The sequence below is a fragment of the Pimephales promelas genome, chromosome 14, assembly GCF_988280905.1.
Source record: "Pimephales promelas chromosome 14, fPimPro1.hap1.1, whole genome shotgun sequence".
In the NCBI taxonomy this organism is placed as follows: domain Eukaryota; kingdom Metazoa; phylum Chordata; class Actinopteri; order Cypriniformes; family Leuciscidae; genus Pimephales; species Pimephales promelas.
The window spans coordinates 23337516-23353591 of NC_142782.1; the positions used below are offsets into that span (position 1 = coordinate 23337516).

Below are 16076 nucleotides of genomic sequence, written 5' to 3' on the forward strand. Positions count from 1 at the left end.
AGCCATTTGAGCTCATAAAACTTAAACTTTGCTTTTTTTTTTTTTAAATGAACGATCGTTTAGCTTGATAAGACCCTTATTCATCGTCTGTAATCGTTTAAAGCCCTTTGAACAGTTTGCAGTTTGCACTGAAACAGTTTGTCTTTTGGACCTTGAACCGTTTGGTGCCCAGTAAAGTTCATTATATGGAGAAAAATCCTGCAATGTTTTCATCAAAAAACCTTAATTTCTTTTCGACAGAAGAAAGAAAGACATGGGCATCTTGGATGACATGGGGGTGAGTAAATTATCAGCAAAGGTTTTTTTTTACTCCTTTAAGGATGATCAACTAAAAAAGTGCACTGGCTGCTTTCATAACCTTTAAAATCTTTAAGCTGCAAAGGACAGAACTGGTGACAGCCTTCCTGTATCTTAAACAGTAGAGCATTGGCACTTGCAACGCCAAGGTTGTGGGTTCGATTCCCAGGGTAAACAACCACTGATGAGAATGTAAATGTGTACCTTGAAATGCAACACAAGTCACTTTGGATAAAAACGTTTGCCAAATTCGTAAAATGACTTTGACTTCAGCAGTATGTCGGCTATTTCTGAAATATGACATTTTCCTGGCATAAATCTGTATGTTTCTGGATATCTGCCTCTGTAGATATTTATCTTTTTTTTTTTTACACAAATACGATTTAAATCTGTTTTAAGTATGACTCAGTCTTTCTTTTTGTAGGTGTTTTCTGATTCAGCGTATTCGGATCTGTTTGTAGGCGTAAAATGATTTTCTATTAGTCACTGACGCGACATGACCTCAATATTCATGTGAGAATTAATCATATATGTGCCACCAGGTCTGACGAAAGTTAAGATCTGTTATTGAAAAGTGAAACTGGCAGGGATTGGGAAAACTGGGTATTTCACATTGTACAATTTGACCGTGTGAACTTGACCTTAAAATTCTAACAACTGCCATGTGTTCATTAACAAAATGACTGTATTGGAAAAACTCCACTATAATTAACACCAATTATCAACATATCAGATCACCTCTTCAAAGGTTAAAGTTTTTTTTATCATTATACAGTAGGTTTAGTGGCAAATATTGAAATCTTTTGCTTTTTTTATATGTGATCATTTAAATATTAGTAGGCCTATTTAATTATAATAAGTGCACACTGCATTAAAGCTGAATCAGTGCGTCCATTTCAGAATGACTGAACTTAAAGTAGGGCTTAATTTTAAGCAAACAACAACGAAGACTGCTACTGCAATCACACAAAATTTCAATATACATATATGGGACTGTCCTCAGGAGCAAACGACAAGTTTGTTTTGATGAGAATTCTTATTTTTGTGGTTGGCAAATGTCACACATGTCACGTTCTGATTTCTGATAAGCTGCTTTATGATTTCCTTTGAAAGCCCGTTAGTGATCGTCGACAGTCACACGATTACTTGCCATCAAATTTGCACAGATAAACACTTTCACTGGAACGAGTGACAAAGCTCTTTCTAATTACAAAACAGCTCTCACTTATCGCAAATAAATCTCTTTAGAATGAACAAACAAATTCCATGCTACATTTATGTAGAATATTGATCTAAATCTGTAAATAAAGACTATTCTTTTAAAAAAATCTATTATTTGGGCTAGGCCCTGCGTGCATTAAACAGCTGAACTGCATTATGGGTGGGGATGCTGATGCAGCCGAAGCGGATGTTAATAAGCCTTATTTTGAGTCATAGACTACCTAAACATAACGGTTTTACGCCAGTTTTTCCTCTGAAAAACTCATTATCTTCAGAATTATGTTAAAATTCTATTAGAAAATGATAAACACTGCAATGAAATGAGTATTGAAATGAGTATTGAAATCATTATATGAAATGAGTAATATATAAATATGCATGTATAAATCGTAGCCTATGTAATATTTAAAATCATATTTTAAAATCATATTTTTTTAAATAACACAAAGAACATTTGTTTAATAAAAACTTCGAAATAAAGTTCACTCAAAAACTACTTAATAATGTACAAATAACTTAATCATTTAAATAATAACTACTTATTATAATAAGTAATAATTACTTATTATAATAAGAAATTATAATTTCTTTATTTACTTAAATGTAGTCATTAGTGATGTCATCATGCATCACATCACAACAAATATATATATAAATCACACCACAGTGTCATCACAGTGATTTGCTGTAATTAAGAGCACAAAGGCATGGTTTAACATACAGGATTAGGCCTTAGTTCAATTAGGGCATTTAAGTAGGTTTTATAAGAAAAAAATATATATGCTAATATGCCTTAGAAAAATGAATACATTACTGGTGTGCATCTTGAGACAAAACAATGGCACTGACATATTTTAAGATTTTAAGTTGCTTTCAATTAAAACAGCTCAAACATGCATTTTAGTCTGGGACCAGATTTAAGCCTAAACCGGGCCTATATATGGCCAAAATAAGTATTTCTAGACCTTGAAATAAGATGGACTACCGGTAAGTACTGTAGCGATCTATAACTCTTTCCACTAGAGGGCGCTCCTGAACTCCAGAGAGCTTTTTCCATTTGGGGCTAAGTGTTACGACAGACCTTTGCTAATTACGAAAATTATATACAATGATCTTAATAATCATAATGAAAGATTTTGGCGGTGATATATAGGCTACAACAAATGCAGGGCCGTTAAACTTACTCTGTGAAGTAACAATTTAAAGTTTGACCATGCTGCATTGCATTTACCGGATGTAGCAACCGCCAGTGCTAAGCAAGCATCACACACAATTCGTTTAGCAAATAGAAATGGGATATTGATCTATGTATAGATACTCTATTTCTATGGTAAATCCACAATTTTGTGCTGCCTATAAATTAATAAACTTTAAAAATGTCAGTTTTGTAGGCCTACTTTCCTTCCTTTCAGGTGAGTGAATGTCCTCTGGTCGGTTTTCCTTTTCGTCGGGTAAGGCCATCTGTTCCTGCGGCTTCCAGCGGTTAAGGCAGCTGTTTGGCCAGGCATGAGGGCACGCAGCGGATCGCGGTGTCACGCAGAGACAAAACACCTTTTTACCAGGAAGTTACAGGTAGATTAAACGCTCACACACCAAGGACCTACTGAGCGAGCTGGCTTACAACATTCCTCTCTTCAATAAAAAAAAATGTTCCAAAGACCCAAAATCCTGTAAGAACTGTAGGCTACTGTAGGCCTACAATGTAACATTAGGACACTGGGCCCTATTTTTACCAACTACGGTGTATAATAATATGCCTATAGCCTATCAATAGCCTATCTTTTGATTTTTTTTTTTTTTTTTTTTTTACGTAGGCTATTTGTTTACGCTACCTGTTTTGAAATGTTTAAGGATGAAGGATTGAGAATGTTTGCTAAATAAGTAGCCTAGGCCTATATATTTGTATGTTGTTGTATTGTTTTTATTTTGGTAAAATAACAATAGCCTAGGCTACTTATTTTTTGAAAACGCTCTTTACTTTTTATTTTTTATTTACGCTACTCATTGTTAATCCTCATTCATTCAAAACATGAAAACAAATAGGCTATCAAAATGATTTGGCGTAGATTGAAAAAAAAAAGCAAGAAAAAAAGCAACAATTATAATTTTGTATTTTTATTAGCCTAACACTGTTCGTTTAAAAGTTGTGGTTGTCTAGCCTGTGATTTCAGTGCACCACAGTGAGGAGAACAAGGTAAGTGAGGCTGCCGAAAAATCCCGAGGTGTTTCCGAATGGATCCGATCCAGAGAAAACTGAGGTAGAGCGCAGAGAGCCAGAGACGAGAGCCACTGCTTCCTTCGCAGAAGAACCCGTTTAATTTCCTTCATTTTTCGTTAACATTCTTAATTCAGCGATGGCACCGGAATACTGACATTAATGGCGAATTCCCGAGCAAAGACTCGGTTCTGACTGCTATGTGTGATCCATCTTTTTTGCGCCTTGCATCACAGACCGTACCAGGTTTATGCATTTTAAATATATAGGGCGCTTACATGTACTGTGTACATGTCTCCACATAGATAGAATGACTGCACTATGTGAGAGGACAACGCTGATGCCAATGGATGTACCGAAGGATAATGCTTGATAAAGCGGATTTATTCCCGTCGAAGATAAGATGTGAATCGGTGTGGCGTGGGAGAAAATGTCTTTGGCTCCAGCAAGAAAATGAAGATGGGAAGAAGCGTCTTGTCTTGTAGCCCAGTACCGAGAGCCAGTCGTTATTTACACATCTAAATCTGCGTACAATATAATGATACTGACGCTTTGTCTCAGGATTAATCGAAACCACAAAACACTGCAGAAATAGAGTAATTGTGCCATTAAACTCTGCTTGATTTAGTCACCGTGTGATGGGAATATACTGCTAAGGCTTGGCCTAGCTTTATGGAAAACCCGAAGACATGACATGCACACGAAAAAAGAGGAAACGATATTTTTTGTTTTTTAAAACCTGTATTTATGTAGGCTAATATTCCAGCTTCTGGCATAACATTGTTTAACCCGTTCAGCAAAAGACTTTCCAGTGAAACAGGTCTTGTTTCTGTTTTTCAGACGTGACCATTCCGTGTATTAATTAATTAATTAATTAATTATATATATTTTTTTCCATTCTATGTTCATAAAGGACGTCGAGGTTCAGCTTGGATTACAATTTGGATTCATGAGCGATTTATTGAACGCGTTGTGTCGGGTAGAAAAAACGCAATTTGCACCTTTTTGTGCGTTTCAATTTTTTATTTATTTTTATTTTTTTAATATTTGCAACAAGCTCCCGTTAAGGCCTACTATCGAGACAAGATCCATTGTCTGGAGGAAGACCAAGAATTACAAGTAAGACATCCATCACTTTATGATCTCCATTTGATGTTTTATAATTAACTAGCCGTATAAAATGGGGGATACAATTGTTCGAGCATTTAAAATAAAAATATATTTTATAAAAGTCAATAATAAAAATAAACATCCATGACTCTCGGCATGACGCATAATATGTATACTTAAGTGAAATGCAGGCCTGTTTTATGCATTTGTTAGATCATTGTGTCTCATGCAAACGCACAGACGCGCGCTTGGAATAAGACAAACAGAGAGGGAGAGACACCGTAGTTCTTCATGATATCTAATGATAACCATGCAGGTCACAGTGCTCTAAGAAGATGTGAATCGCACCCAAGAGAGTTAGATAACGAAATAGCAGTGTAACACTGTCTGGGACTGTCGTAGCTATATGCGCCCTGACAGAGTCCATACGGGTCATTAGCACTTTTGCGTATTGACTGTGCGAGTCACGTCATTAGCTCAAAGCAATACATTCTTTTCATGTTTTTCGGGAGTTTTACAGAAACCCATTGACAACGCACGCGCTGTAAAACAGGCTCTAGTTCAGTAAACGATTTATGTAGGCTATATCAGTATGGTGCATCGCAAGCGCACCGATAGGCTGTCACAAATGAAGATGATGGAGATAAGGAGAAAACACTTTCTAAAAGCTAGCCACGAACGACGGGATCGCGTTGTTCTTTTTTATCGTATCAAAACGATAGGTGTGGGAGAGTCGAAATGATTCAGGCTCGTTTGGTTGGTGAATTCCGCGTCGCCTCCTCCCACCGAGACCACGGTAGCGATATTCACTGCTGTTGCTATCCAGCCTTTTACCTCCAACCAACTCCCTTTACACCTGACTCCTCCCAACGACATAGAAGGCCTTCTCACTATTAATGCGAGATAAGAGCACACTAAATCTCTGGAGGGAAATATTAAAGGGTCCGAATAATTAAATATAACACAATGATAACCCAAGGGGCGAACACTGTAGCTACAATGGAGCTTACAAGTCCTCGCTTACACAAAATGTGTATGTGTTTTGTTATATTCTGTAAATTAACACATGTTGTCTCAATTGTATTTGTGTATACATTATCATATATTTTTGCAAGTTTTGTCCATAGTGGGGGTTTTAGCTCTACCATCTTTATGGACTTTTTACCCCACATTATTAAACTATTTGATATTTACGAAAAAAGTTATTTGTCTGAAAACTGTATGTGTTAGCAACATTTTAAAAATCCAACCTTTTGGCATTGCACCTTTTTGTCTAGAGTCATTTTGCAGTGCATAGCGATAAACAGGTGTTTAGGAAAGTACTGCCTTTTCTACTACCTTACAGTACAGTACAGTACTACCTCATAAGAGACATTTAAATTCATTAGATTACATGTAGGCCAACTGACCAGGTTGTCTTCAAGGCATATAGCCTATGTTAAATGCTGCATTTACTGTGGGAACTATTTGCACTCAAATCGATACAATCTGCATATTGAAAATTTTAATCTTTGGGACATAAAAATGTTAATAGCCTACTCCTCTAATACAAGGTCACAGAACTACTTTTTTGTTCTTCAATTTAAGATTTTGACATTAAGCAGCGGGAAAACATTTGATTTTGCATAAGTTAAATGATACACACGTAGTACGTTATATCACGTAATATTTACAAAATTTTCATGTTTCTATCTAGAGGCTTCTATAATTGGAAACATCTTCTTAACAATAACAATAGCCTACTTTAGGCTTTATTTCTGAAATTTAATCAGTGGAAGTGCTGATTCAAATAATACCTTTCAAATACAATAAAGCTGTACATTTTGTAAACCACAACAGGTTGTCACAGTATGGCTGTAACATTTTATCTTCTCTATGACAGAAACATTCCCTTTAATCTCCATTCTGGCTGATTATTTCTCATGAGTGACACTTTTTTCCTTCCCAGCTCACCTCAAAGCATACAATTCTGAGTTGCATTGAGGCTTACAAAGACACATACACCGCACAAGGCAGAAGGACCCTGTAGCCTAGCAACAAGCAGCTGTAATTGCTGTGACACAAGTGAATTAGTGTTTCTGCTCTAAAACAATGGGTTGGCACAGTTCTATCTCCTGTTGGACTAAGGTACTCAGTGACTTTGTCATCAGCTGGCGTCTACTTGTAGCTTTCTTGGTACCAGAGAATGTTAGCCAGTGAGGGCTGGCACAAATAAGTGCTGCAAATGTCACCTCAGCAGGTGAAGGTATATGGCCTGGATTCACAGACCAGTGCTCTTTCACACTGAGAGTCAGATAATGCTGTTCTACACCGCAGCAGGGTACATGTATGTTCGGAAAGTATATATGCTCTCGTCTAAATACCACCAACTGCCTTTTCGGTATGTGGGTGTAAATGAGAATGCCTGAGTTAGGTGGAACTTTCAGAAAAATTTGGTTAAAAGTGGCCAAAATTAATCATGCCGTTATACTAAGTAGAACAATATCACTATATATTCTCAAGCTTTGTTTTGAAGCTCTGCTATGGCATCCATCCCCTAACTCTTTCATTCCCCCCTTCCCCCACACCCCTTGCCCCCGCATCCCGGTCCACATGCCTATACTCAACACATAAAAAGTCATGTGTTGTAGCCTAGCAACAATGAGGTAATTACCATGAAAGACTAGTTGCTGGCATGCCATGTAGCGTGTGGTGGAAACAGCTGATCTGTTCGGCACTAAGGGAGAAGCAGAAGATGTTCCTCAGCATGTTACAGCAGATGCTAAGAGGAGACCTGCTTATCTCATTCAGCAAATTATTGATTGAGCTGTGTTTACTGATGGTGAACACAAATAAAATACCGTTTGTTGTTTCGGATGCTCTTTTCTATTCTTTAGTTTATATTTGATGCATGTACTAAAATATATAGGTTTTAATTTATTTTATTTAATATCATTAATATTTACCATTATGGAAAATAAATGTTTCATGCACAGTGCACTTAGAGCTGTAAAATAATTAACTTAATTATAGAGTCATTACTTGCCAAACAGAAAATGTCCCCAATACTGCAATAGGTGTCTTGAGAAATCACATCTGCCTCTATATGCATTGCCGGACAGATTACTTGCAAATTGTAGTCCGTTACTGATTACAGATTATATGATGAGAATTGTTGTAACGTAAGATTACTCATTTTATGTAATTTATTCTGTCTACATTTTTATTACTTTTAGGCAAAGTCGTTTATCACTCAAATTTGAATAGGATTATTGTGTACTATACTGATATCAGTAGTGTTTTGTAATTTAAGTATTTATCTCATATCTCATGGTGTAATTGAGAGGTGCTTTTGTCCCCAAATTTTGAAGCATCGCAGATATGACAGTTACATGGCCATTCTATATTGTGAATGTAGTCAAAGCTAAACGGTATTTTTCCCCCCTTATTATTTTGGTGTTGAATGCATATCTTTAAAGTGTATGTAATCAAGCATAAAACAACAACAACAACAAAAAAGCATCAGCAAAGCATCTCTACCTGTCAATCATTTTGAACAACTGGTCAACCGGGGGACATCCAACCACAGCGATGGAACAGTTACAGCCGTAGGTAGTGGAGCCCAGAGTGCAGACTGAGAGCAGAGGGAGCGATGGGAGGCTGATGACCTGGAACGCCGAGATATTAGAGGTATCCATAGGGCAAAGGTTGAGCTGGAGCGACCGAGGGCGGAGCTAGCTAAAGCGGGAGGGTTACTGAGCAGAGGACCACACACAAGTTTGCAGCTAAGATGTAATGATGTCGGATACAGGTGGAGCCGACGGTCCGAGGGAGCCCAGCGTGGGCAAATGCCTGATCTTCCACACTGGAGTCGAGGGAGGAAGGAGCGCAGGCAAGGGAGTAAGAACAATGGGTCTAAGAGGGACAGAGCACTCAGAGGCTGGAGTTGGAGCCATGGGCTCCTCGCCCAGGTGGAATTGGCTCCCAGCAGGTCCTCTGTGTAACCATGCCACTGAAAGAAGGTAGAGGTAACAGAGGGACCGTAGGGACAACTGGTGGCAGGAATGGCTGAAGAAGAGAATGGATAACAGCACAAAACCGGAGCAAAAATCCCTGATGGCAGGCTGAAGAGGTGGTGGGAGAGGGAGGCTGGGCTGGTTTAACAGGACTGAAGAAAACAATACATATTCAGGCAAGATGGAAAAGGGACACAAGGAATTTATCTCTCCATAATCACATCACTTCAGTACCCTAGAATTCCACAAGTACCCCTTTTCCACCAAAGCATTTTGAGAGCCGGTTCGGAGCCGGTGCCTGCGTGCAAACCAGTTCATTGTGTTTCGACAGCCAAAGAACCAGTTCTCGGCCAGGAAAACTGGTTCCAAAGCGGCACCAACTCTTTGATGGACTAGAACCGTTCTTTTACCACGTTATGCTTACGCCGGGGCTGGGGACGGGTTTAGATGTGTTCTAAACATCCTTTTTGCCCATTGCAAAGCCAGGAGAAACATTTGCAGAAACACGAGGGAGTCTGCATTTGTAATTGTTATGCTTGAAGTTGGCGCAAGAATTTCTATCTTTTTTATTGAAAACATTATAAGCAAAGAAGAAAACTGTCACAATATAGAACAAATAAATGGAAAGAAAAAATAGACACAAGACAGGGGTACATAACTATTCAGAAAAGATTCCATATTAAATGAAAAGATTAAAAGACTTTCTACATATTTCAATTGTTTTTAAAGCCTTCTTGGTACACGAATTAGAGATAATCCCAAAGTAATGTTGTACTTGCAAGCGTTTCTAGCTAAGACGTATGGCCACGTACACACTGACGTAACGCCATCGTTCCCTGGGCGCTCTAGTCAGTGGAAAAACAAACAGGTTCTGAAGGGGTTTGCAAGTTGAACCAACTCCGAACCAACTTTGAACCAGCACCAGTTCCGAACCAGTTCTTTTTTGGTGGAAAGGGGGTAAAGGACTCCCACGATGCCGGCTCACATCCCTGGTCAGACTCTCTGTGGTTCAGAGCTTCCAGTCTGCTTGGGGCTCAGGCATAGTATCTGTCTATTGGGTGGTGATGGACTGGGCTCTGGTTCAGGCTGTGGTATGGATCGGGGGTCGACACTTTCCAGACACCTAATGACGGCCTCACTCCAGATAAGTCCTTTGGTGTCTTGGAGGTCTACTGGGAGGTGATGGTTGGCTCAAATCAAGGCAGACAAACAAACACAACTCTAGCATTAACGAGACACATTAATACACATGAATTTAAATACAAGCAATAAGAAGGGTGAACACAGCAGAACAGAATGACAAATTAATCTATTTACTATGACAACCAAAGACTGGCGGGAACTAGGACAAAGGAAAACAGATACAAACTAAGAAACTAAGTCCATGAAAAAAAAAACTTAGACAAAAATGACTGAATATATGTGACTGTAGCCTACTTACCCACAAAAGTCCTGACTAATGCAAGGTTTAGGGGTAGGTTTAGGGGTAGAATCTTACCCAGTTTGTGTCATTACTACATAAAGTGCATAGGTGTACATTCGAAACAGGACTGTAAAATAATGTTTGGGAATAATAGTCGACCATCAGTTTAATTTGAAACCTTAACCTTTCTGGTAAATAGCAAAATGTTAACATGAGTAAAAGTTTTTCCCCAAAAAAAATCTTATCACAAGTATGTTTCGACACATGGCAAATATTCGTCATATAAATCTACTGTACCTGAATGTTTTTGGATAATTTTTCACATTATTTATGAATTGCCATAGTACTTCAAAAGTTTTTGTTTTTTTTAATTCGGCATTAGTAGTTTGCTGTTGAATTAGTGTGGTCTCCTCAGTGCTCAGTTTATTTGCAAGAAAAAAATTATATTGGTATTAAGAATATTACTATTTTTTCCTGCATCGATATCACTTCATGATATTCTACTCTTCTTGACCTAAACATGTTTTTTTTCCCAGGCATTACAGAAATTATATACTTTCCCCAAAAGTCAGTTGTATTTGTGTCCATTAAAGACCAGCATTTGTTTGTAACAAATGTTTTGTTCTTTATTCACAGGTGTGGAGGCCAAGAGAGGTGGCACGTTTAAAGGGACGTTCCAAAGTAAACTGTACAAAATGGGGCAATGCATATCAAGCTTCTCTCCTTCCATTTGAGACAACAACGAAAGGCAACCACGAGGACGGACGACAGCTCAGCTGGAGGTGGCGGAGGTGGAGGAGGGAGTGGAGGAAGTGGGGGTAAAGGAGGAGTTGAAGGAGGAGCTGTGCAATTTGAGCAGCAAAAGGGATGGCCAACGGAAACGCAAGCAGTGATGGGCCTGGGAACCCCTTGGCAGCTGTGGTGTCCACAACAGGTGGCATGATGGGTGGAGCACCTTCTTCAGCCGTGTCTACCTATGTGAAACTCGTCCTTCTGGGGCTGATCATCTGCATCAGCCTGGTGGGCAACTTAGTGGTATCCCTGCTGGTGCTAAGGGACAGAGCCCTACACAAGGCACCCTACTACTTTCTTCTGGACCTCTGCCTTGCCGACACCATCCGTTCGGCGGTCTGCTTTCCCTTCGTGCTGGTGTCCATCAAGAATGGCTCGGCCTGGACTTACAGCGTGCTCAGCTGCAAGGTGGTGGCCTTCATGGCCGTCCTTTTTTGCTTCCATGCTGCCTTCATGCTGTTCTGCATCAGCGTCACACGCTACATGGCTATCGCCCACCACCGGTTCTACTCCAAGCGAATGACCTTCTGGACATGTGTGGCGGTGGTATGCATGGTCTGGACGCTGTCGGTCGCCATGGCGTTCCCGCCCGTCTTTGACGTCGGCACCTACAAGTTTATCCGCGAGGAGGACCAGTGCATCTTCGAACATCGCTACTTCAAGGCCAACGACACATTAGGGTTTATGCTGATGCTGGCTGTGCTAATCTTGGCCACTCACGTGGTGTACATGAAGCTTCTGCTGTTCGAATACAAACACAGAAAGATGAAGCCGGTCCAAATGGTTCCAGCCATCAGCCAAAACTGGACCTTTCACGGACCTGGAGCCACAGGCCAGGCTGCCGCAAACTGGATAGCAGGGTTCGGCCGTGGCCCAATGCCTCCCACTTTATTGGGCATCAGGCAGAACTTGCACAACCAGAACAGACGCCTGCTAGGCATGGAGGAGTTTAAGGCCGAGAAACAGCTTGGCAGGATGTTCTATGTCATCACCTTGTTTTTTCTAGTGCTTTGGTCCCCGTACATTGTGGCCTGTTACTGGCGGGTTTTTGTTAAGGCGTGCACCATCCCGCACCGGTATCTGTCAACTACCGTGTGGATGAGTTTCGCCCAGGCGGGTGTGAACCCCATCATCTGCTTTTTCCTCAACAAGGACCTAAAGAAGGGCCTGCTGGCCCACCTGCCTCCCTGTTGTAGAACTCCACCTCAACTGCCCCGTGAGCCTTATTGTGTCATGTGAAGATGAGTGTTCATTCATAATGGGTTTTTTTTCTGTTCTTTCTCTTCTGGATGGTTGGAAAGTGGACAGCCTGGGGGGAGGGAATAAGAGGTCTGTAATTATGGAGACATGGACAAACTTTAAGAGCTGTTGTGGCCTTTGATTCAGTTTAAGATGCTTTAAAAGGGTGGATGTCACAGAATAAGCATCTACTTTCACCTTAAAGATTTTAAGGGCAAAATGGGCTCCACACTAATGTGTGGTTTGGTAAATCAACTCTTGAACAGGTTTGAAGAACCATATGTTTCGCTTTAGGGTGGTTCACAAATTCACAAATCAACCAAACTGATGGTCTATTTTATGGTGAATGTATGAAGGCTATATCAAATGGCTTCGTATGATCGATCTCAACAAACATTTCCATTTGATTTGGCTCAGTATCTGTATCCCTTTACCAGGATTCTGAGGGCCTTGAATCAAAGATTTGCAAAAATATTCGTATTCATGCCTTGTGAACAGCTGCACTCCTGGCAGAGTAATTTATATTATTTGGACTAATGATTCAAAAATACTCAATGTGCATGTGTATTACCTTATCTTTAAGGGGAAACAAACTTGAGATTAATCTATTTTTAAGAATGAGTGCCAAGCATAAGCCTCTAGGAATGAATGAGGCTGACAAAAAAAGACAAAGTTCCTACAATTATGCTAATTGGTTGGGCTGAATCCTTCCTGTGGCTTCATCAGGCAGGAATTAAGATGCTCATGAAAAACAGTGTGTATAAAAAGCAACTTTCAGAACAAATAATGTTGATTCTAAGGGATTGTAGACAAAAGGAGCTGACTGAAAATATGAATCTGTGTGAATTATGGCCTATTCAGGGTTGTAGGTTCTTTCTCTGAGTTTTTACTGTAATTTATTCTGTTTTTTAATTTGTATTTTTTTCTCTCAGCTCTATTTACTTAATTTATTGAATATTTCATGTCATTGCACACAATAACTCATGCCTTTATAATTTCCATAATGAATCTGAATATATGACCATCTTATGACGTTGAAACCAGAAAAGGTGAAGAATTTTACTGTTACTTGTTTTGTGAAGAGACGGATCAGTATTGAATACTGATCCGTTATTATGTATTTCGGTTAAACCAACCGATCATTTATCCTTCCGAACGCTTGCACAGAAGATGTTGTAGAGGAGAAGTTACTTGGTCTTTTGTGTTTTTAATTACTTGAAAGAAAGTTTGCTAGCCTGTCGGATACAAAAGGTTTTTAATATGTGATTTGCATACATGTATCTTGGAAAGTGGTCATTTCAGACTACATTTTCAATCATGTATAGGTTGCATTAGAGGTATTTTAGTTTGCATTTACTGTGTTTTACAGACTAACACAGGATGAAAGTTGTTGGTCAGGTAGTATTAAGGAACCTAAAGTCTGACAGTGTATCTCGGCCTCCTGTTGACGAGAAATCAAACAAAAATCTGATTTTTAATATTGTAATGAAAATATGAATGTGTTTGAGATTAGGGAAGAAAACCATGTAAGGTGTTAGTGGAATGTTTAGATTTCTTTCTTTTTTTTCTTTTTTTTTTAAATATTCCATTTCGTTAGGAACTAATAAGTGGATGAACTAAATTCCCAAAGGGGTTGAGTGTCAAATGAATTTCCCTTAATATTTTGCACACAACTCAAGAAATCATTGATCAGCCACATTGATTTCTCTGGCATATATTGACTTGAATCAGAATGCTGACCAACGCAGACAGGACAGATTGTAATATTTCCGTGAATGTTCAATGAGATCTCTCTGTAGGGTAGGCATGGGATTGGTAGGAGTGATCAGACTTCCCTTTTCCCGAAACCTGTCATTGCAAGAACACAGAACAAAAAAAACATCTATGATGAACAGAAAAAGAGGAATAATTCTTTCTGTTATCTGCATTTTATGCCTTACTCCATTACCAAGGTTTATTGTTACCAATGCAAGAATGATCTGAAAGATGTATGCTTCTAAAGACACCAATAAATCATACTAAAACATATGCTGGGGAAAACACAACACTGTGTATTTGTGGATTATCGGTGGACACGTCTCGCTGCCCTTAACAAGCCTCTGGGTTGCGGGTAAGAAGACGCCTGCATCAGCTGCGTTATTGATAACGAATTCACGAACTGCGACATATGGGAGTGTACAATTTTGCTCAGTTCTCTGGAGAGACTTGAATTTACGAAAACAAAACAACAGAGCGACACAAATTGATTTTCCGCGGAATTAAAAGGAACTTCTTGGATTCGTAAGGATTTCTTCGAGACTTTTTTCTTCTTCTCGTCTTTGGGTGGGTTTGGGGTGGGGGACAGTATGTGAATGATGGTTTGGGCTATTGTTGTATTCACCTGTGAATAGGAAATCGCTTGGGTCAGTGTTGGGGGTTGGGTGAACAGGATGTGATTTTGTAACAAGCAAAAATGCCTGGTAGAACATTTTTAGTTGCTTCAGGCATCTTATCTTTTGTAAAATAACTGTGAACCTCTGTGTAATTTCATGTGTATTATATGGACAATGCACTAACTTCAAGTGGGGGGCGGAGTGAAGGGTGGGGTTACGACCCTTGATCGTCATCTTTTTACCACGCATGTGTGTGTGAGTGTTTACGCTGAGTATGAGTGTGTGTGGATAAAACTGGGTATTCATGAGGAGCAAAGCAAAGGTGTAAGGTCAAGAGATACACCATTTGATAGGAAACACTCCTGTAGTTGATCCACTAAAATTTCACATTTTCAATGCTTCAACACAACTGCAAAGACTACTGAGAGCTGAGCCTTAAATAAGACATCATTTTTATCAACATGGAATATGGATCATAACAAACACTCAAAAAAACGAACATGTCTTGTTTACCACATCTTGACACTGAGATGAAGACAGACTGCCACAGATGGAATAGTTAGCAATCATTGTTTGGCCACTTCACCAATACAATTGATTTTTTTGTTCAATTGAATTGTAAATTATAAATTTATTTGGCAAGTGGATTTTGATATTCAAGCTGCTCCTTTAAACAGCAAGTGATAAGTTTAGTTGACATTCATTTTGAAAACAGACAAATATGAGTTATCTTGAGTTTAATTATTCTAACAATGTAATGAATTTGTAAGCAAAACTGTTACATAATTTATATAAGGTTGAGGAAGTTGTATCTAATATACCTATGTCTTCATTTTATTTGCCTTTCATGTTAATTATTGATAGTGCCTGAGTTGATCACAAAATGTTTTTCTGGTTAATCGCAAATAAATGCCAAATTATATTATGAACAATTATGTGATTTCATAATATTAGCTCCCTGAACTACATAAATCTTTAAAACTGCTTAGATATGACAAGCCACTCACACAGCTAACTATTATAAGAGCAATAGACAGCACTTATGTTCATTGAAATTTTAGTTGAGCAACTCGGGAGTTGTTTATTTGTGAATGCATGATGAATGAAGGGGGTAATGGAAAAACTGAGGAAAAAAAAGAGAAAGAAACGTGAGTCGGCTTTCAGATATCTTGATCTGTAAATCAACAGGATTTTTTTTTTCCAACATGACAATAAAAGTTTACTTTTGTTGCATTTTTGACTCATAATGTGGTCTGATTTTTACTCAATGCTGTATGAGTTCAGGATTGAGTAAGCAATATTCTTGTTTGATTATTGAAGTCTTTATTCTTTTGTCATAATGTTTGTAACCTCTTTGACAGTGAAGTTTGTCAACTTGAAGATTCACATGCTTGGATTTTGAGATGACCTGT

At 38.8% G+C, this 16076-nt stretch overlaps 1 protein-coding gene across 1 annotated transcript; it reads left to right on the plus strand.

Annotated features, from left to right (window-relative positions):
• The first annotated feature begins 3721 nt into the window (after positions 1-3721).
• Positions 3722-15897, plus strand: gpr173 (G protein-coupled receptor 173). Its single transcript, XM_039658108.2, has 2 exons — positions 3722-4852; positions 10898-15897. Exon 2 carries the CDS (start codon positions 11129-11131, stop codon positions 12290-12292), a length of 1164 nt encoding a protein of 387 aa, XP_039514042.1. The 5' UTR covers positions 3722-4852; positions 10898-11128; the 3' UTR covers positions 12293-15897.
• The last annotated feature ends 179 nt before the right edge of the window (positions 15898-16076 follow it).